Here is a 22,799-nt window from a genome sequence, read left to right on the forward strand (position 1 = left end):
CAGTATTCTGGCCTGGAGAATCCCTTGGACAAAGGAGCCTGGCAGGCTCCAGTCCAAAGGATCGCAAAGAATCAGACATGACTGAAGCCACTTAGCACTCATGCACTGCTGGGCATGGAACTACATTGGTGAGCAAAATGAAGCGTGATCCTGCATTTGCTGAGATTATAAACAGCAGAGGAAAGAAATAACTAAGCCTCAAATGGTTTCTCTGCCTGAAAAATGTATTGCCTCCCTGTCAACTGTCAGGCTTCCCAGGTGGATCAGTGGTAAAGAATCTGCCTGCCAGTGAAGGAGATGCAGGAGACATAGGTTCAATCCCTGGGTTGGGAAGATCCCCTAGAGAAGGAAATGACCCGCTCCAGTATTCTGGCCTGGGAAATCCCATGGACAGAGGAGCCTGGTGGCCTACAGTCCTTGGGGTTGCAGAGTCCACACGATTTAGCGACTGAGCATGCGGTATGCTCACAAACATTAATTGAAACACACTAGTTCACTTTCACTTTTCTTCATTGGAGAAGGAAATGGCAACCCACTCCAGTGTTCTCGCCTGGAGAATCCCAGGGACGGGGGAGCCTGGCGGGCTGCCGTCTATGGGGTCGCACAGAGTCGGACACGACTGAAGCGACTTAGCAGCAGCCGCATGTTGTGGACCTAGAGGTTTACTTCACACTGACCACTAGGTGGAGATATTTCCACTCCGTCTCTTGACCTGTCTGAATTGAATTTGGGATAAACAGATAAGCAAAGTAAAATGAAATACATAAATGTTTTATATACTTAATAGTAACTAGTTATGAATGTTTTGCAAAACTTTTAAGACATATATGTGATTTTTCACTGTACCAGAAACTCGGAAAAATCATTAGCTCATTTTGTCTTTTCAAAGTTGTTCTAGCCTCAATTTTTTTCAACACTTAAAAATGAATTAAAATCTTCAGGTAAAGACTAAAAACACTAAATAAAATATTATGTAGTTAAAAATCAGAGTCTCTTTTTTTACTTTTACAAATTAAAATGCTATTTCCTACTCAACACTGTTTCTTTTTTTAATTGTTTAAAGTAGTTTTCAAAGAGTAAAAACACATAGGTCTCAGACCTCCCTAACAGAATTCAAGTATCTTCCCCATTCTCCTCCCCTAAGAGACTACAGGAAACATATGTTTAAAAGAGTGAAATCTAGAATTGTTCTTATTGCAGATGTAATTCAGAATGTGTTTGCCTGGTTCCTTCACTAAATTCTCTCTCAAGTCCCTGGCAGGACTAATATTTTGTTTTACTGTGATACCTTCTTCTCTCCTCTTGCGTGTGCAAACCTCTAAATTCCTAGAGTTGTCTTCTCCTAATCCTAGAGTTTTATAGTCTTCGTAATAATAATAACTTTTCAAGATACACGCACCCCAGTATTCCTTGCAGCACTATTTACAATGGCTGAGACATGGGAGCAACCTAAATGTTCACTGACAGAGGCATGGATAAAGGAAAAATGGCACATATATACAGTGGAATACTACTCAGCCATGAAAAGCACAAAATAATGCTGGATGCAGCAACATGGATAGACGGAAAGATTGTCATACTGAGTGAAGTAAGTCAGAAAGATAAATAACAAATTATATCACTTATATGTGGAATCTTAAAAAAAAAAGATACAAATGAGCTTATTTACAAAACAAAAATAGCCACAGATATAGAAAACAATTTTATGGCTACCAATGGGCAAATGTGGAGAAGGCAATGGCACCCCACTCCAGTACTCTTGCCTGGAAAATCCCATGGACGGAGGAGCTCGGTAGGCTGCAGTCCATGAGGTTGCTAAGAATCAGACACAACTGAGCAACTTCACTTTGACTTTTCACTTTCATGCACTGGAGAAGGAAATGACAACCCACTCCAGTATTCTTCCCTGGAGAATCCCAGAGACGGGGGAGCCTGGTGGGCTGACATCTATGGGGTCACACAGAGTCGGACTCAACTGAAGCGACTTAGAAAAAAAAAAAAGGGCAAATGGGGAGGGGGGATAAATTGGGAGATTGGGATTAACATATGCCCACTACTATATATACAATAAATAATAAGGACCCACTGTATAGCACAGGAAACTCTACTCAAAACTCTTTAATGGCCTATATGGGAAAAGAATCAAGGAAATATATATATATATATAAAGCAGATTCACTTTGCTGTACACCTGAAACTAACACATTTTATATCAACTATACTCTAATAAAATAATAATAATAATAATAGATTTTCAGATTAGTATTTGGTAAAAATACATATGGCAAAACAGTCCATATATAGAAACAATGTCTTGGTTGGACCATTATATTTTATTATTTTTTTTTAAGGTAACAAACTGGTAATCCATGCATGGTATTATACATTAATGCTATTAATCAGATTGTGTTACTAAAAAAGACTATCTCAAAAATACTTGATAATGCCAAATAAGAGAGCTTATTTTATTTAATTCAACTTAATAATAAAAGATGGCATTTAATATTTATGTACATACAATTTACTTAAAGGAATACAACTAAACCCAAGTTATTTTATTTTATATAAATAGGGACATATTTCACTTTGCTTCTAAATATAGTGAGACAAGATCTATATGACAGTGACTGTATCATTTGAAACTTATTAAGGATATTTATTAAATCTATGTTTGCTTGTTATCTACACTTTCTCCAAATCTATAAGCTGACTCAGATAAGAATCTCCCAGCCAATGCATAAACTTGTGAGAAATTTTTTAAAAGGTTGCTTTAACGCATTAAATTTTGAGGTGACTCATTGCACAGCTAAGCTGTCTGATTCAGAAGGAGTCCAAGGTTGCCAGCAAAAAATAATAATAATAATAATAAAATAAAAGTGCTTTAGGGATTCAATTCAGTTCAGTTCAGTTCAGTCGCTCAGTCATGTCCCACTCTTTGCGACCCCATGAATCACAGCACACCAGGTCTCCCTGTCCATCACCAACTCCCGGAGTTTACTTAAACTCACGTCCATCTAGTCAGTGATGCCATCCAGTCATCTCATCCTCTGTCGTCTCCTTCTCCTCCTGCCCCCGATCCCTCCCAGCATCAGAGTCTTTTCCAATGAGTCGACTCTTCGCATGAGGTGGCCAAAGTACTGGAGTTTCAGCTTTAGCATCATTCCTTCCAAAGGACACCCAGGACTGATCTCCTTTAGAATGGACTAGTTGGATCTCCTTGCAGTCCAAGGGACTCTCAAGAGTCTTCTCCAACACCACAGTTCAAAAGCATCAATTCTTCGGTGCTCAGCTTTCTTCACAGTCCAACTCTCACATCCATACATGACCACTGGAAAAACCACAGCCTTGACTAGACGGACCTTTGTTGGCAAAGTAATGTCTCTGCTTTTGTATATGCTATCCAGGTTGGTCATAACTTTTCTTCCAAGGAGTAAGCGTCTTTTAATTTCATGGCTGCCGTCACCATCTGCAGTGATTTTGGAGCCCCCCAAAATAAAATCTGACACTGTTTCCACTGTTTCCCCATCTATTTCCATGAAGTGATGGGACCGGATGCCATGATCTTTGTTTTCTGAATGCTTTAGGGATTAGTACCATTATATGTGTGTTTTTTTAAGGTGGGATTTCCAAGTCCCTTCCTGTTTCTTTATGATTTAGGACAATAAGATAATATTACAAACTTTATTGAAGTTATAAATTCTGTCAGCAAATCTTAATTTATCTTCAATTCTGTCCTCAACTCAGAATAAGACCCAAATAGAGGACCATAGGCCACAGTTCAGCTTCTATCAGCAAACTCAAAAGAGCAAAGCACTTAAATTTGGGGCCCTCTGATGTGTAGGTATTTACCAACAATTTCTGTTTTTCTAATTGAAAGAAGAGCTGCTGCTACTGCTACGTCACTTCAGTTGTGTCCAACTCTGTGCAACCCCATAGATGGCAGCCCACCAGGCTCCCCCATCCCTGGAATTCTCCAGGCAAGAACACTGGAGTAGGTTGCCATTTCCTTCTCCAATGCATGAAAGTGAAAAGTGAAAGTGAAGTTGCTCAGTCATGTCCAACCCTCAGCAACCCTATGGACTATAGCCTTCCAGGCTCTTCCATCCATGGGATTTTCCAGGCTAGAGTGCTGGAGTGGGGTGCCATTGCCTTGTCCAAAAGAAGAACACAACTTCTAAATCTCAATCAACATATACACATGGGTTCATTGCATTCTTACACATAATTTTATGTTAACAGTTGATCAAAGGACTTACAAACGTTTTCCATTATATATTTCTCTCAAGTGTTACCTTGAGGTTTTTTTTTCTTAAGAAACTTCAGGTAACACATTAAATAATTGTTTGCTTTCATGATATTATTGTGAAATGATGTGGCTTATGAATTCATTCTTTTATTTCACTAGCTGTTAAGTGACTTCCTTGGAAAGGATGCATTGTTGTTGTCATTGTTCAGATGCTAAGTCGTGTCCGACTCTTTGGGACCCCATGAACTGAAGCCCGCCAGGATTCCCTCTCCTTCACCACCTCCCTGAGCTTGCTCAAAGTCATGTCCATGGAGTCAGTGATGCCAGCCCACCATCTCATCCTCTGTCGTCCCCTTCTCCCCCTGCCCTCAATCTTTTCCCAGCATCAGGGTCTTTCCCAATGAGCTGGTTCTTTGCATCAGATGGCCAAAGTGTTGGAGCTTCAGATTTAGCATCAGTCCTTCCAATGAATATTCAGGGTTGATTTTCTTTGGGATTGACCAGTTTGATCTCCTTGCAGTCCAAGGGACTCTCAAGAGTTCTCCAGCACACAGTTTGAAAGCATAAATTCTTTGGCACTCAGCCTTCTTAATGGTTCAACTCTCACATCCATACCAGACTACTGGAAAAACCATAGCTTTGACTATGTGGACCTTTGTCAATTCCTAATTACACTTGAGTTCTGTCCTTACAAGCATGACTTATTTATCCTCCATGGGTGGTATCCCCAAAACTCCTGGCCAGTCAGATGACTTGAGATCCAAAGCTGTATACATAAGACAGGATTGGGGGGAAATTTGGGGGAGAGTGTCTCTTGAGTGCTAGAGTGGGGCAACCTGGCAACAAATTAAATTCTAATTCCTCCCAGGAGAGCCCCTTCAGCTAAGAAGTAAGAAAGATGTATTCCTTGCAAAGTCAGTGCCTTCCTCCTGAGCAATGCCTATGTTCACGCTCTGCCATACTCGAGAGAACCCTTGAGCTCTAAATTTTAAAAATCAGCTCTAGTAAATGAGACCACATCACTTAGAAAGCCTCCAAACTCACCCACCGGAGACAAAACAGAGCAAAAGTTCGACTTGTAGCAGGACTTTGCATTAGTAAAGAAGGGCCGCTTCACTCACAGGAAACCGCCCACTAAGTTACAGGAAACAGTTTCTGTTGGTTTCTGCATCAGCTTGGCTGGCGGATGGCCTGTTCGCCTGCTCCATGGCCCCTGCTCCCAGGGGATCTGCCTAGAGAGCCAGACACTGGCTTAGGGCTCTACTGTTCTTCCTCCTTTCTTCCTTCTTCCTGGGGTTTCCTTCTACCAAACCCCAGCTTTGAACTTGCTGCCTTCCCTCCAGCAAAAATGTCCTAGTTCTGTACCCCTTTTGTAAGTAGGGGTGCCTGGATATTGTTTACTTTTAAGGTTTATTTTAATAAACTGCTTCAGTACTCACTCTTGTTATTATCACATTCAGACATTAATCAGAGTTCTGATAAAACATCTGTTTTAAATAGGAAGTCCAATAAACTTCCTCTGTGGACTTGGACTTGTAGTTCTTCTGGATTCAGCTCAACTAATTAAAAACACTTCCGCTAATCAGTTCTGTCATTTGTTTCAGGAAACTTTTGAAGCAGATGACACAACGTCTCTGGAGCTTTCTCAACCACGTAAGTTTACTTGCTTCCTTCCAGAACATTTCCCACTCCATCATCAGACCAAGTCCTCACCCCCCTAATGCCCTCCCTGCTCCTAGGTGGCAGGAGTAACTAATCATCACAGTTATGACTGATGGCTTCTTTTTCAGGCAAGCTAGTTGTTCTCTCTCACACAGATTACTGTTCCCCAGATACAAACAAATTGGAACTAGTTATCCCATGCATGCGTGCCTGATAAGTCACTTCAGTCATGACCAACTCTTTACAGCCCTATGAACTGTAGCCTGCCAGGCTCCTCTGTCCATGGGATTTCCCAGGCAAGAATCCTGGAGGGGGTTGCCATGCCCTCCTCCAGGGGATCTGTCTAATCCAGGGATTGAAACTGCATCTCGTACGTCTCCTGCCTTGGCAGGTGTGTTCTTTACCACTAGCACCATCTGGGAAGCCCAGCCACCTGGGAAGCCCCGTTATCCCACAGGTAACATTAATTATAAATAAAAGTAAATGGTTGGAAAATATTAAGTGCTTGAGCCAAGTGTGCTCAGTTTCCACCTTTTGGACACAGGTGCTAGATACTGGACGCTGAGATCGACTTAGGCTGACATAAGTCTACAGCTGATCCTAGGATAGCACGGAATATAACATTACGTGTGAAAATTGAGTGGCAGCTGTGAGTTTTAGATAAGGCCAATATTTATCGAAGTGCTGTTTTGAGAACTTTAACACAGAGTTACCATGTGCTATGCTGTGCGACTATGCTAAGTCACTTCAGTTGTGTCCAACTCTGCAACCCCATGGACTGCAGCCCACCGGGCTCCTCTGTCCCTGGAATTCGCCAGGCAAGAATACTGAAGTGGGTTGCCATGCACACCTCCAGGGGATCTTCCCAACCCAGGAATTGAACCTGTATTTGCTGCACTGCAGGCAGGTTCTTTACCTCTAGCACCACCTGGGAAGTCCCAAGAGTTTCCATGTAGATAGCTCAATATCTCAAACCTTTGGCAATATTATTTTGGCCCATTGAGTGGGTATTTTTATCTATAGATGAATATACACTTTGTTCATTTGAAGTGGTCTCATCATATGAAATCATGAATAAGATACTAGAAGAAACGGAAACCCTGGTTCCATCATCGAGAAGACAGACACTGTGAGCCTTGGGGTTTGTTTGTTTTGATTTTGTTTTCATCTTTAATAATAGGGATAGTTATCCTGTTGACTTCTAAAGTCTGGTTCATTTCTAAATAGTCCTTGACTTTGCAATTCTATCCATTACACATACATAGTATTAATACAAGTAAAGAGGTCAAAACTATTTTTGCTGGGTAAGCAACCTAACTATTAGTTTTTAGGAAAAGCATTATGACAGAATCTTTTAAATTGCTTACTGAATAAGAGTGAAGCATATCATATTATCGCTATAAGCAGGAATGTCAGAATCATAACAGATAATAGCTAAATGTAAGCCGTAAGCCAAGATAAAGTGGTTTGCCAAAGGTTACACTGCCTTCCTCTGATCTCTGGTCAGTCCTATGTCCGTTCAGCAATCCACCTTAGCTCCCTGTTCACCTTAATAACTATCTGCAATCTAAATCCTGCATATGGTGGTGGTGTTCAGTTGTTTAAAAGGACAGCCTCTCTGATCTCTTTTGGAGGTCCAGCATGAAACTAAAGAGCTGACAAATCACCTGAAACCTTTTCTTTCCTGAACTCCTCTAGAGGAGTCAGAAAGGATGAGCCATTTGCAATTCATTCAAGTATGTTTATAATTCACAAGAAGCTCTCAGGTCCCCTTAGTTCTTCACATACATGATGGCTTCAGAGGTGAGAACTTCCCAATCTGGGACTCCTGTTTGTTTTGAATCCATTATATGCGATGGTAATGATGCTTTTGAACTGTGGTGTTGGAGAAGACTTTGGAGAGTCCCTTGGACAGCAAGGAGATCCAACCAGTCCATTCTAAAGGAGATTAGTCCTGAATATTCATCGAAAGGACTAATGCTGAAGCTGAAGCTCCAATACTTTGGCCACCTGATGAGAAAAGCCGACTCTTTGGAAAAGACTCTGATGCTGGGAAAGATTGAAGGCAGGAGGAGAAGGGGACGACAGAGGATGAGATGGTTGGATGGCATCACCGACTCAATAGACAGGAGTTTGAGCAAGCTCCGGGAGATGGTGATGGACAGGGGAGCCCAGTGTGCTGCAGTCCACGGGGTCACAAGGTCAGACACAACTTAGCGACTGAACAGCAGCCACCTGCCACGGTGCCTTTGAAGGGAAACAGAAGTGGCTTACACCACCCGGCATGGCAGCACTTGGATTTTCCCCCAATTCCACCCACTCTTTCCCTCCATGTCCTCAGGCGTGAAGTGTTGGCATCCTCCCCGTCACTCTCACAGGTTTGTACTGCAGACCAAAGAGGACGCAAGGACGCCTCTCTCTCCTCTAACTCCTAGCCATCCTTCAGCTGCTGGTTTTCTCCTCTACAGTCAAGTGCCCAGTTTTGTTTTGTTGACAACATTTTCCATAAAAATGTTAAAAAAACAAACAAACAAAAAAGGACAGGCTTTAAACCCTGACTTAGATTCTAAAATAATGGCCTGTCTGTGACGAGACTTGTGACTAAACCACTGGCAGCCACCGCCACGCCTTCATGGAGGGCGATGCTTTTAAAAGAGACTTTGGAGAGAGAAAGACAGAACCACCCGAAGGAGATGCCGGAGGAAGGGCAGCTTCCATGGAGAGGAAGCAAGTCGAGCAAGTCAAGCGAAGGTGAGCTGGCTGCTCTGCAAGGCATTCTGGGGGCCTGGGGGTGGGAGTTCAGCTGGGGGCAGGCAGGGCTGGGCAGTCAGGAGCCAGGTCACAGATTCTCGGTGCCATATGGTCTTTGAGCGTTGACTGATATTTTAACTATGCATACAAATTACTTTAACAGATATAAGGATGCATTAAAGAATAAATGGGAAGCGGAGGCAGACAAGCCTGAGCATCCTGTCAATGGCTCCACGGGTCAGGGAAGACAGAGGAGTAACTCGCCATAGAGGATGACGCGTCTGAAGGAAGAATTGTGCTGAGATGGAAGGGGCCGGTGCACTGATGTCCTGTGTGGACATAACAGGTGGAAAAGGGAAGCTGAAAGAGCAGAGGGTGAAGAGATGGCCCATCATGAAACCCTGAAGGAGGTGGTAGCAGGGAAACGCTGACCATCGTCTGGGTTGGGAAAGTTGGGGAATGATACACTCTCGGGTCCTGGGAATCCTCCCTGGGCTGGTCTTGTTCCCTCTTCTCTCTGCCCTCCTGCCTCCCACATACAAGTGCCCTTCTTATCCGTGGGATTTTTCCAGTCAGGAAAGCCTCACTCTCTCCCCAGTATTTCCAAATCTATGAAGGAAGGAGAAATTCAGATCTCTGCACATCTTACATTCATGGGCAGGTTTTTGTTCCCCTGAAATTATACTCTTCCCACACTGCACATCAAAGCTATGTCTTCACTTCTTTCTTAAAGACATTCAAGTAAGAGGTCTGGTAATGCCCTACCCTGAATGAATACACAGAAACCTCCAGACACTCCAACTGCCCCATGTTAACCTGTCCTCACTGAAAATGTCATAAAGATGACAGTAGAAACTGAATGCCTCTGTTTAAGCAATTGACCCAGATGGGAAGGTTATTTTCAAGAAACTGTCAAGATCCTTTGGGCCACATCTCATCTTGGAATGTTTCTGGTGTATGCATGCTACATGGCCATGATCACAGTATGCAGAAACAGCCGACATACACAAATGATAGTTTGTGAGTGTTGGCTGTTTCTGCATACTCTGATGGCCCATGGTGAAGAATTTGCCTGCCAGTGCAAAAGCTGCAGGAGATGCAGGTTTGACTCCTGGCTCAGGAAGATCCCCTGGAGGAGGGCATGGCAACCTACTCCAGTATTCCTGCCTGGGAAATCCCATGGACAGAGGAGCCTAGCGGGCTACAGTCCATGGGACTGCAAAGAGTCAGACAGGACTTAAGGGGCTGAAGAACAACAAGATCAGGGCTGCTCTGTAGCTCTGTGAATGGGGCCCCATGTGTCCCCACATTGTAATCTGTGGCAATGGTACCCCTCTCCCTCCCAGGATGAGATCTGATGGCATCTGTCCACAGTAGCCCTGGTGAGATCCCTGCTACACAATACTTTGTTCCAAAAGAGGGGGAAAAAAACCTCTCACCTTTTCACCGCATTCACTCTTACAAAAGCACATGCATCTCAAAAAAAAAAAAAAAAACATTAAATTCACACATGGAAGCCAAAGTTGGAGTGCACCGAATCCTCCACCTCCAACCCCCAGTGGATGTACACTTCTAATATGCAGTTTAAAACAAAGCTAGCCAATCAACGTCGAGTTGGAGCTAAAATTAAAAAGGAAAACTGCCACAGCGGTTGCTCTTTATCATTTCTGAAAAGCGAATATGTGTCGTGCCGCCAAGTTTTCTTAGCGGGCTGTATCCCAAGACCCAGATGTATAAACATCCTGTCCATGCATGGTTAAGCGTCTTCTGGGCCTTCCCTGTGGATGGAACGAGCTTCCGGGCAGAACCCCTGTAAGCGTGACGTGTGCGGGTGAAAGAGCAAAACAGCAGCAGCGACAGTTGATTAGGAGGGCACTGAAGAACGGCAGGTAGAATAAAAAAATGCAGACTTTCACTCTCTGGACTCCTCCGTTTGTTCAGATACAGCGTGTTATGGTACAACAACAAGACACGATGCTAGGGAGGCATTTGAATAACAGCGGAGCATCTTTGTTTTTGAAGGGGATGATGTCCACTCTGCAAAAGAGGGGCTCTCCCTTTCAAAAGAACATTGGAATGTCGATATTTCAAATGGCAAGATCTCTAGTTTAAACATGTTCAGAAAGTTTATGTTTTCTTTTTTCTCATTCTCCCTCTTCTTCTACCTTGAAATTCCCTTATCAGGGCATGTCGACTGTGGTTACTTAACGTTTTAAAATACGTTTGCTGAGAACTGAGCTGTCAGCCACAGTGATCTAATTAAGTGACTGTGTATACGGAGATGGGTCTACCTCCTTCATCCACAATTTGAGTCCAGGTTCTACAGGGAATAGGAAGTCCGGTGTGGAAAGAACTCAGAAGACAGTCTCTTTACCCTGAAGCTCAATGATTCCCTGGTGGCTCAGATGGTAAAGAATCTGCCTGCAGTGTAGGAGACCCAGGTTCAATTCCTGGGTCAGGAAGATTCCCTAGAGAAGGGAAGGCTAACCATTCTAGAACTCTTGCCTGGAGAATTCCATGGACAGAGGAGCCTGCCAGGCTATAGTTCATGAGGTCACAAAGAGTCAGACTTGACTGAGCCACTAACACTTTCACTTTTTTTTTTTTTTAAGGGCTTCCCTTGTGGCTCAGCTCATAAAGAATCTGCCCACATTGCAGGAGACCTGGGTCTGATCCCTGGGTTGAGAAGATCCCCTGGAGAAGGGAAAGGCTACCCACTCCAGTATTCTGGCCTAGAGAATTCCATGGACTGTATAAACTATGAGGTCACAAAGAGTCAGACATGACTAAGCGACTTTCACTTTTAAACAATGGGCTAAAAACCAATCATATATCTTTAAAAAAAAAAAAAATCTACCTTTACACCAATATCCAGAGCAGGGACTATCCAAATGATTTTGGAACCCTCACAATTGAGAAGTGGAAAATGGCAACCTGTAACTAAGTACTTACTGTGTTGTTGTAAAGTTGACCCAGTTGGCTCAAAGACTTGGAAAGGTGCTGGCTACCTGAGACTTCAGATGCTAAGCTGAGGGTTATCAGCCTTGAGCTCATTTGTGGTTACTCGACTATGATGCACCACGTCCACATCAACGCGGTTAATCTCATTGACAACAGCATTTTGCATTCGCTCACTCTTCATGCATATTAAAACATGCTTAAAATAAACAACAACAATACAAACACAAGTAATAATACACTTCACCACACCACATCATACACACACACACACACACACTCTCATGAACTGGTTCCCTCCTTGCAAAGTACTCCAGTGAAAATGTTTCAATTCAATTAAGCTATGCATCATGTCATTTTATGTTGTGGCAACAAAGTGTCGAAATTTACTGACAGCTATTTTCTATGCATTACAACTTCTGTTGAGTTATAAAGGGCTACTTGGCAGCACCACTCCACAATTTAAATCAACTGCACACTTGAACAGAGTGTGAGTCTGACATTAATGGTTCTGAAATTCCAAAATCTTTACAATACACACAGACACACACAAATAAGTAAAACTCTGTTTTCAGAATTCCATACATTATTTCCATTTTATTTCACATTCGAATTGTTCCCTGAAATTGGCTTCGGGGCTTTGTTTTTGCAAAACTTTAGAGGCCCAGGCCCTGTGATAACTAGGAGATAGTTTCTGCTTTTTGTTTGTTTGTTTCCCACACATGAAGCAAATTTGGAGTCCGACAGAAGCAAATTACAATTGATAAACTATTTCCTATTTCAAAAAAGAGCTTCTGAAAAATCAATTATGGTGGAACAAGGCTTACTTAATTTCATTTACAATTAGGAAATAAGCCAGCAGCTTTGGAGAGGTGGTGATTCAGCTCCCCCACCCCAAGCCTCCCCAAGCTTACTGGTTCAACTGATGAGTCTACTTTCTCGAAGCAAAAATGGCTCTAGAGGTCAGGCCCTGCCTCAGGCCCAGCATTCTCTGCCAAGCACGTAACGTACAGTAGTTTTGCTAGTGAGTTCTATGTCCCGGCCTCAAAACAAATCCACAAAATAGGAAAGACACATGGCTATTAGTTGATTATTTTATGAACAAGATATCGAAAACTCCAGTTAGTACACACAGCGAGTGGGCAGGGACAGACAGCAGCAGTAGCATCTGCTCGACCTACCCCCTCCGCCACTGCCCTCAGCCCTTCCCCCCTCCAGGAGAGGTAGCGCTGCTGGCTGCAGATTTCTTCAGCTCTATTTTCATAGACTGAGTCTCAGCTCGAGGCTCGAATTTGGTCAGATTTCCTGCTCCTGGGGCTGCCACTACTGGCTTTCCTGCTTTCATACCTTTTGACATAGGAATGCGGGTGGGTGTAGGCCGCTGGGCTGACCCGTCTTGTCCTGACTGCAAGAGAAGAAAAGATAGAGACACAAGGGCCACGTTGGTGAGTCTCCCCCTGGAAATGCCATCATCTGAACATAAGCACACCACAGGACCACCCACAAATGAGCCCGCCCCGGGAAGATTGTTGTTAGAAAGTCGGAGTTGCTTGCGGTCTAGCCCACTTTCGCCTTTTCCCTCTCCCTGAACGCCTATGCCCAGTGTCCTTCTGTTCTCAAGCCCCCAACCTTCACTCCTGTTTCGCAGAAAAACTACAGGCCACCTGCGTACACTCGGGCCTTTGTATCCCTCCTGTCCCCAAACCACCTCCACTTTCTTTAGATGAAGCAGCTCTCCTTTCGCCTCCTACTGGGGCCAACTCCTCTTTTTTGTCACTGTTGACCACATCCTCCGTTTTGTTTTTATGGCCTTGAGGCAGGGCATGCTAGATTTCAGTTTCCTGACCATGAATCAGACCCCGTGCCCTCTGCAGCAGAGCCGTGGAGTCCTAACCACTGGACCACCAGGGGATCTCCCTATACCCTCCTTCTTGAAACAACACAGTGATCTCAGTTCGTTTCCAAAGCTAACCATTCAACACCATGGTAATCCAAGTCTATGCCTCAAGCACTAATGCCGAAGAAGCTGAAGTTAACAGGTTCTGTAAAGACCTACAAGCCTTCTAGAACTAACACCAAAAACAGATGTCCTTTTCATCATAGGAGATTGGAATGCAAAAGTAGAAGTCAAGAGATACCTGGATGAACAGGCAAATTTTGCCTTGGAGTGCAGATGAAGCAGGGCAAAGGCGAACAAAGTTCTGCCATGAGAACACACAGGTCATAGCAAACACCCTCTTCCAACAACATAAGGGATGATTCCTTCTTGAAGGAGTTCCTAAAACTCTCCTGCTGTGATATCTCACTTGGGTCTCCCCCATTGCCCTCTTGTCTCTTACTCCTTTTCATTCCCAAATGGCTCCCAGTTCCAGCTTGCCTGCCTTCTAAACGTGGGTGTCACCGTGCTCCACCCTCAGTCCTCTTCTCATTTTCCACACTCACCCTGAAAGTTACCTGAGTTGTCACCACATGTGTCTGAGACCCTGAACCTTGGGCCATCAGTTCAGTTCAGTTCAGTCACTCAGTCGTGTCCAACTCTTTGTGACCCCGTGGACTGCAGCACACCAGGCTTCCCTGTCCATCACCAACTCCCAAAGCTTGATCAAACTTATGTCCATCACGTCGGTGATGCCATCCAACCATCTCATCCTCTGTCATCCCCTTCTCCTGCCTTCAATCTGTCCCAGCATCAGGGTCTTTTCCAATGAGTCAGTTCATCGCATCAGGTGGCCAAAGGATTGGAGCTTCAGCTTCAGCATCAGTCCTTCCAATGAATATTCAGGACTGATCTCCTTTAGGATTGACTGGTTTAATCTTCTCGCAGTCCAAGGGACTCTCAAGAATCTTCTCCAGCACCACAGTTCAAAAGCATCAATTCTTTGGTGCTCAGGTTTCTTCATGGTCCAACTCTCACATCAAACTCTCACATAACAGGGCTCTTCTTAATTGCAGATCCAGATTTCGAACCACATGCTAGACATTTCCAGGGTCCCTGAGGCATCTCAATGATAACATGCCCCAAATGTTATTTATCTTCTTACCCAAACAGTAATCCCCCGGGTTTCTCGTTTTATCCACCCCTATGGCCAAGCCAGAAACCTCCAAGCTACCTTCTGAACTCAATGTCATGAAATCTTCAATTCTGTCTTCAGTATATCTCTGTGGCCACCCTCTTCAGTATTCTTGCCTGGAAAATCCCATCGACAGAGGAGTCTGGAAGACTGCAGTCCAAAGGGTCGCAAAGAGTCGGACATGCCTAAGCATGCACATATGCACATCCTCATTTTCACCCCCACAGTTCAAGCGTACATCTCCAGCCTAGAGAACTGCACCCATCTCTCTTCCCTCAGCCGCTGCTGCCTCCAGCTGATCCTTTAAATAGTTTTGTAAACATATCTAAATCAGAAATAATGTCATTTAAAAAACCACTACCCTGTCTGTGGCTCCCTTTGCCTCCTCTCTGAGATTAAATGTCAGTTCCCTAATAAGACACACGCGTCTTCAGCATCTGATCCCAGCGTGCACCTTCTCTTCTGCTCCTGCACAGTGTCCCCAGGTCCGACCGCTGCCCAAAGGGACTGCTCACTGTCTCCCACGTGACATCTCCCCACACTGCCAACCCTGTGCACATGCTGCCCTCTCTCCGTATCTGTGAACAGCTCTGCCCCCGGGGAAGACTTCTCCGCTGGTTCCTTTGTACACCACGCCCTCACAGAACCACTAGGTGGGTTCCAATCCTGCCTCTCCCACTAAGCCAAGAACTTCAACAGTCCTCTCTACAGTCAGCACCCAACCTGGTGCCTGGAGTGCAGCTAAAATTGCACAAATGATCTAGTCACACTATTCATCCCAAACTTCGTGTTGACCTTGATTTTATGGACGCTGATCTACCTAAAGTACGTGGGCCAGCGTTTAGGCCTTAGAAATCTTAGTTGTTTTAAAGTCCTACTTGCATATGAGCTTTAATCAGTCATCCAAAATGTTATTCCAGAAAGGAGGGCTGTTTCAATCTGACCCTTAAAATGGGAATAACATGTTCTAGCAGAAACTTTGCTCTAAATCACAACAATTACACCTCCGCTAACTTTTATAAAAAAAATCCAAGCGATGCTGTGTTGTTTAAAAGAACAGTATTGAACCATTTGAGAAGGGTGAGCAGTTCTGAATGATATTTAGCTCCTGTGGAGCCAATAACAAAGAGCCTAACCAACAAAGCAGTTCATAAGTACTTCACTCTTTGAAGCCTGTTCTGGTCTATGCTTGTGCACAGAGAATTAAAGTAAATTATAGTGAAGATACAGGCAAATAAGCCACAGTTTCTATACTTAAATAATAAGCTTCCTGTCTTTTTAAGACTTTCTAATATCTGCTGCAGAACTTGCTCAGAAATTAGGGATCACAATTTCTAGTCTATTAGCTTAAACTTATATCTAAATAATACATGATCTTCTATAATTTCATCTACCAATTGTTCCCAATAAATGAAGAAAATCACTGGAGGTGTATTGAAAAACAGAATTTATTTTTAGGTCTGGCCTTTATACTTTGGACATGCTTTCCTATAATCCACTTAGCCTTCCAGCTGGTTTTAACTAAATATTTACCAAGCACCTGCTCTCTGCACTGTACTATTAATAAAATACAGTGTTTAGACATATAAATTCACTTCTTTTTAATTTACAAAAATTTTTTGATAGCATGATCTTTTAATCTTACTTTTCAAGTAAAGTATGCCTATGACCATACATAAATGAATATCAAATGTCTCAGGTTCTAAAAATATAAGCCAGGAATAGCTTTCATTTTTTTGCACATTGGCCAGTTTCTTCCAGCCTCCATTTTTAAAAATACGTTAAACATTAAAAATCAAATTCTCAACCTTATTATTAGCATAGGCTGAGGTGGTAAGAGGCCATCTTTGCAAAAGGGTTTCGGAGTCAACATGATTTAAGTGAAAAAAGAAATTATCCCTCATAATTAGCTCAAATTAACAAAATAGGAGGTTCCTTTTTGTTCTCATTTCTTGGTGTAGACAGTCTCTTGGGAAACATCTGCTAGTGGGTTCCAGCGGAAGAGAGACATGTGCTTTGGTTCCCTTTTGGGCGCTGGGTTATTCTGTCTTCACCTCCCCGCCTGACCCCCGCAGAGGCCTGAACCAGGACCGCGCCCCCCCCCCACCCCCTACTCACCACTGACTGGGTTCCTCTGGCTGATGAAGTCGTGACCGGGGTAATGGTGATGGTGCTGGTCACTTTGCTCGCACCAGGGCGTGGCGAGAGGTGGCTCCTGGGCGAGCGAAGGACGGTGCCAGTGGACACCTCCTTCTCGGCCGTCACGTTCACTGGTCTGACAGTGATCACCGGGCTCGCGCCTTCGGCCGAAGTCCCCGGGCCTCGCTTAAACTGAGAGCCTAGGTGGATGTGGATTTTGTTGTCTTCCGTGGTTATGATATTGGCGTTGGCGTTGTATTTGCGGACTGGGGTTGGTCCAGGCTGCTTCTCCGGGGTGACCTTGAGGACCGTCCTTCCCACGGGCATTTCCTGGGATTCGGGAGGGACACTGATGTCCGTCGGGGCCGCCGACGTGGACACGGTCATGATCTGGATGGGGGACGTGGGCCGGTCGGCAAACGCCCCCCTCCCGCACTCTGGGGGCTTCTCCCTGGAAAAGGTGGTGATGGTGACTGGAGACACGGCTCGCTCCGGGCCGAGGGTAGCGTCTGCGCCTTTCTGCTTCTGAGACAGGACGTTTGGGGAGGGGATGATGGTGATCCTCGGCTTCTGGTTGCCCAGGGTGGGGATGACGGTGGTGCTCGAGAAGAACTCTTCTGCCGTGGGGCTGGTGATCTCCAGAGTGGCGGTGCTGTTCTCGTGGTCCGGGGTCACGCGAATGTGCAGCGGCTGGCCCTGCTTGGGCGAGAGGACCAGCTCTCCCGGGTGCCCTGGGCTGGCACTGGCTCGGGGCCCCTTCTCCGGAGCCGCCGGGGGCCCGTTCTCCCTCTTTCTCATCCACGGGATCCAGGACTTCCTCATGGTGAGCTCGTTGGCCGCGGGCGGATACCTGTCGAGAACCGACGAACGTTCCAGAGGCTTCTTCAGTCCTACCTGGCGAAGGTTGCTCATGATGTGGTTTTCCTCCTGAAAGGATTTCCGAATGAACACGGCCGGTGTGTCCTCCTCCGCCGCCTCGCTGCCGAGGGCATCCGTCTGCACGCCCGTGGATGTCACCGGGACGTCCACCATCCTGCGCCCGTTCACGCTGGGGCGCAGGGCGCGGCTGTACCGCTTGGACAGCTCCAGCTCTTTGGTCAGATGGAGGACCTCCTGGCCCATGCTTTTGTTCTTATTTTCTTCTTCCATAAACCTCTGCTGAAGGACAGAGTAATCCACTTGGAGCTGAGAAAGCTGATCTTCTTTGTTCATCAGTTCGTGAATCTTCTCTTTAAGAGCTTGGACCTCAGCTTTTAAGTCACGACTTTTGGCTTCTTCCAGCCGAAATCTGTGTCTCAGCTCAGCTTCTTGGCTCACGGCCTCACCTTTCTCTATGGCTTTGTTCTTGGCGATTTGGTGTTTGATCTCCTCCAGTTGCTGAGAGAGGAAATTGGCCTTATCCTGCTCGGTTCTAAATTTCTGCTCCAGCTGGTCATACTCGTCTTCCGTCTTCATCAAGTCCCCTTCCACCACCTCCAGCTGTTGGAGACGGTTCTTCAGTCTCTCAATTTCCAGTGTTAGTTCCTTAATTTTGTTATCTTCGGGGCAGGTGAGCTCAGGTCCTTTTCGAGACCTTCCTCTTGTTATTTCTCTCTCCACTTCCTCTATTCCATCAAGTCTCTTCTTTAATAAGTCCACACTGCAGCTTAATTCAGAGGATTTTTCTTCTTCACTTTTCAGTTTGCCTATTAACTCATCTCTCTCTTTCGTTAAATTGTATACCTTTTCCTCCATTTCAGATTTCAGCTTTAAAAGCTTCTTACTTTCTTCAATGAGTTTTTCTGTGACATCCATAACCTTTCCTTGCTCCACCTTAAAATTTTTGTTGAGTCCATCCACTTTTTTCTCCTCTTGCTTTATTTTTTCCATCATATTTTTCCTTTCATCCACCAGCATCACGGTAAAGGACTTCAACTTCGTAAGATCGTCTTTGAGGCTTAATTCAGCCTTTTCCAATCGACTTTCAGAACATTCCAGTTCTTTAACCCGACTCTTGACCACCTCCAATTCGTTGAGCAGGTCCTTGGTTAAATTCTTTTCTTTCTCCAGATTCAAGTGCAGCTGGGTGCACTCGGATTTACTCTTGCTAAATGCTTCTTCCAATTTCTCCAGTTCCGACATTCTCCTCTGTAACTTCTCAACTTCAAGTTTGAGCTCCCGGCTATGGTGTTCTTCCTCCTGCAGTTTCTTCCTCAGTTCCCGGCACTGGGACTCGGTTTTCGTGATCTCTTCGTCTTTACCCTCCATCTCAAGCACGCGCTTCCGTAGATTTTCCACTTCTGCCATGAGGCTGGAGTTGCCGCATTCCCCTTTGGCAATCTTATCTCTTAGTTCCTGAAGCTCTTCTTCTGCCTTCTGAAGGTTTTTGTTGGTCTCTTCCAACTCCTCGATTCTCTGAGTCAGGCCAACCAGCTTGAGTCTGAGTTGTCTGTTGTGGGACTCCTGACTGGCCAACTTAGCATTCATCTCTTCATGCTCCTGGGAAAACCTTGATGCCTTGTGTTCGAAGTCCACTTCCAGCTTGAGCAATTTCTGCCTGTCTTCTTTGGACTTGGAAGTGATGGCTTTGAGCTTTTCTTCCTCTTCCCTCAGCTTCTGAGTCAGGTCCTGTACTTTCTGGCTCTGCAGGCCAAGTTGCTCGATATGCATCTGCCTTTCATCCACAAGCATGAGTGCAAAGGACTTGAGTTTCACAAGCTCATCTCTCAGTTTGTTGAGCCGCTTAGCGTTTTCCTTTTCTTTGCGGGCTTGGTAAGCTTTTTCCTGTTCAAGGAGTTTTTTCAACCTAGAAAACAAAATATATTAAAATATCCTATTTTATTCCATGATATTTTGTTTATGATATGTTTTTATACATATTAGAAGATTGTGTTCATGCTAAGTCTCTTCAGTCATGTCCAACGCTTTGTGACCCTGTGGACTGTAGCCCACCTGGCTCCTCTGTCCATGGGATTCTCCAGGCAAGAATACTGGAGTGCGTCACCATGCCCTCCTCCAGGGGATCTTCCCAACCCAGGGATCCAACCCACGTCTCTTAGGTCTTCTGCACTGGCAGGCAGGTTCTTTACCACTAGCACCACCTGGGAAGCCCATTAAAAGATTAATCAGCAATAAGATTGTCTTAGATATGAACCAAAAATAAATGTTATTGTAATAATTCCCCTGTCAATTACTGAAATATGAAGGTTTAACATATAGCCATAAACTTACCCATAGTGAGGGGTAGCAACTAGAAGGGTGCCTGGAGAGGGCTTTTCACTAGGTTCTGTTCCATAATCTGTGTGCCTTTTACACAGAATTATTCAGCTTCTGAAATTTTAGTAAGTTGAACCCTGATGAGTACCTTTCTACATATATGCTATACCTCTATAATATAAGGATGGAGTAAAATTTAGGTTTTGCAATAATAATGACTATTTATGTAGAATTTTCTGTGTTCTAGGCACTAGTCTTTATTTATCCTCATGGCAAGCCTCTGAGGCAGGTACTGCCACTGTCACCCCAAGGAAGATGAGACGGGACCAGCCCACTGGGGTCTCAGGCGGTACAGCCCAGGATACTTGCTCTTCACCTTGCATCGTAAGGCTTCAAAAGAGAAATTTACTTTAACTGAGAGGGAAGGCTCAGACAAGAAGGTGCTTTGGGTTTCCTTGTATTGTATGCAACTATCACCGGACAGGAACAGGGCAAGACGAGCTTTCTGATAGAGAGCCGAGCTACATAACTGACTTTAGTTAACGGCAGGGCTGGCACAGCATCTTGTCTCTGTTTTCAGATTTAAACATTTCCTTTTAGATTGAGAGCTAGGTAGGGAGGAAACACAAATTCCTATCAATCCAAAAAGATGTGGCAGTCACAGGAATTACTGTCGTATATGCATGAAATGCATTTTCTCTATGGTGGTGGTGGTGTTTAGTTGCTAAATCGTGTCTGACTCTTTGCAACCCCATAGACTACAGTACTGTAGCACGCCTGGCTCCTCTGTCCATGGGATTTCGCAGGCAAGAATACTGGAGTGGGTTGCCACTTCCTTCTCCAGGGTTATGGTTTAATGTATAGATTTTAATGTTAATGTATAGCTTTAAAAAGTAGAAATATAAGTAGACCAAAGTATATTTATAGTACTTATGGTTATCAGTTAGCTTACACCAATTTTTAACAGTTCTTTTCAATTATCCATAAAACAAAGTTAATATAATATTTACCATATGTAGTCTAAGAATGCATTTAGTAATTTATGCTTATATGAGAAGCAAGTTATAAACAACCACTGATGTATTTGTTGTAAGTACATTTTTTTCTTTCAATATATTTTGAACTTTATTTATTATGAAAGATTTATTTCATAATTAGATGAACTTGGATTAGATTAGATTTACTTGGATAACAGCTAATCTGACAGCTGATAACAGCTAACAGAAGTTAATAGTGTCTTATTGGACTGTGCAAGAAATGATTGAACGTACACAGAGTAACTATAATCAAACCCAGTGTCAGATAGTTACTATAGAAATAGCTCAGCTGATGTCATTAAGTTTTTTTCATAGAATTCATTTCTGTAAAATATACCGTGGTATCTAAACATCTATTAACTGAAATGGGTAACTTCCATACTCATTATGGCTTTCTTTATAAAATAAGACAAAAATATTATTTTCAAATCCATGAGTTGAATGAGTAATACTGTAATGGCTTCACTAATTGTGGTTCTTACACGTGTAAAAGGGCATTTTATTGATTATCTTGTCTTTTTACTTGGCGTCAAAACAACTGAAATGTCACCTTACTGTAGAATGAGAGACTTCAGGGGATATTTTCAAATCCCTTGACCTAACTAGACTGTTAGAGACAAATTCCTTTAAAATATTGCTATTCTCAAATTTAAGGCTTAAAGTGTTGAAATTTCTGAAGATAGTTGTTGAAGAATCTTACGCTTCTGTGCTGTTAGAGGCAGAGAGCTGGAATGGCTAAAACATAGGCTTTGAGGTCAGAAACAACTGTATCTGAATCCTGGCTCAACTGAAACACTTGACCCTGTGTTTTCTAGGCTGTAAAGGAAGGTGAAATGGATACTAATGCCTCCCTCACAGGATGTTCTAAAGACTGAGATAGTGAAGTGACCGACACACAGACTCAACCCGTGGATGTAATAAAACACAAAAACAAATATAAGAACTAGAGAGTACACTGTTTCCTCCACATGGGAAGTCTGGTCAATGCTTTTTGTGTTTAATCTGTAAGTATTTTTATGTCATTATCTTGACTTTGATAGTAAAACCTGGGGCAGTGATGTTTCAACCAGAGAAAAGCATAGCGTTTTCTGCTCAGTAGACAATTCTGTGAGCCAAGGGCATCACCTTAGATCTTGGCTCCATAAAACCACATTTTTTCAGGTCCTCTTACCTGTGACTATTTCTCTTTTTCTAGGCCCATTAAACTTTCTCTCCTTCCCTCTTCTTTCACATTTTGAGCCATTCTCATCTTTTAAGGGCTTCCCTTGTGGCTCAGCTGATCAAGAATCTGCCTGCGATGCAAGAGACCTGGGTTCAATCCCTGGGTTGGGAGGATCCCCTGGAGAAGGGAAAGGCTACCCACTCCAGTATTCTGGCCTGGAGAATTCCATGGACTGTATAGACCATGGGGTTGCAAGGAGTCGGACACCACTGAGTGACTTTCACTTTTACTTTCATCTTTTAAAGTGGCCCTAACAGCAATACACAACCCATTCTCTGCAGGTGCCCAAAGCCCGGTTTCCCAATTGGTGTAGCTGAGGGTTAGATCCAGGACTTGGTAGACTTGTGTGGCTCAGTCAGGACACTCTGGCAACAGTCTCTCTGCACAGAGACCTGCATTCAAGTGTCTGTAGGCAGGGCGTTGGGGATGGGAGGAATGGGATGAACTGCAAAGACTTTGCAAAAGATGATGTGGACTTTGGGACTGCTCACTCACTGGCAGGAAGAGAGAGACAGAAA

General features: G+C 44.0%; 1 protein-coding gene across 4 annotated transcripts in view; it reads right to left on the reverse strand.

The window, feature by feature from the left end:
* The window catches only part of FILIP1 (filamin A interacting protein 1), a 313,619-nt gene that overhangs the window by 4,824 nt on the left and 285,996 nt on the right, over nucleotides 1-22,799 (reverse strand). For 3 of the 4 annotated variants that reach the window (XM_060419370.1, XM_060419369.1, XM_027972285.3), the window contains 2 exons: nucleotides 16,807-19,612; nucleotides 12,195-13,022 (listed from right to left, as the gene is read on the reverse strand). In XM_060419370.1, coding sequence (XP_060275353.1) covers nucleotides 12,816-13,022; nucleotides 16,807-19,612 — 3,013 coding nt within the window. In that variant the 3' untranslated portion in view covers nucleotides 12,195-12,815. Of the gene's footprint in view, nucleotides 1-12,194; nucleotides 13,023-16,806; nucleotides 19,613-22,799 lie in introns of those variants that run through there. The other variant, XM_060419371.1, reaches the window with a different exon arrangement.

This window comes from Ovis aries, chromosome 8 (genome assembly GCF_016772045.2).
Source record: "Ovis aries strain OAR_USU_Benz2616 breed Rambouillet chromosome 8, ARS-UI_Ramb_v3.0, whole genome shotgun sequence".
NCBI classification, from domain to species: Eukaryota; Metazoa; Chordata; class Mammalia; order Artiodactyla; family Bovidae; genus Ovis; species Ovis aries.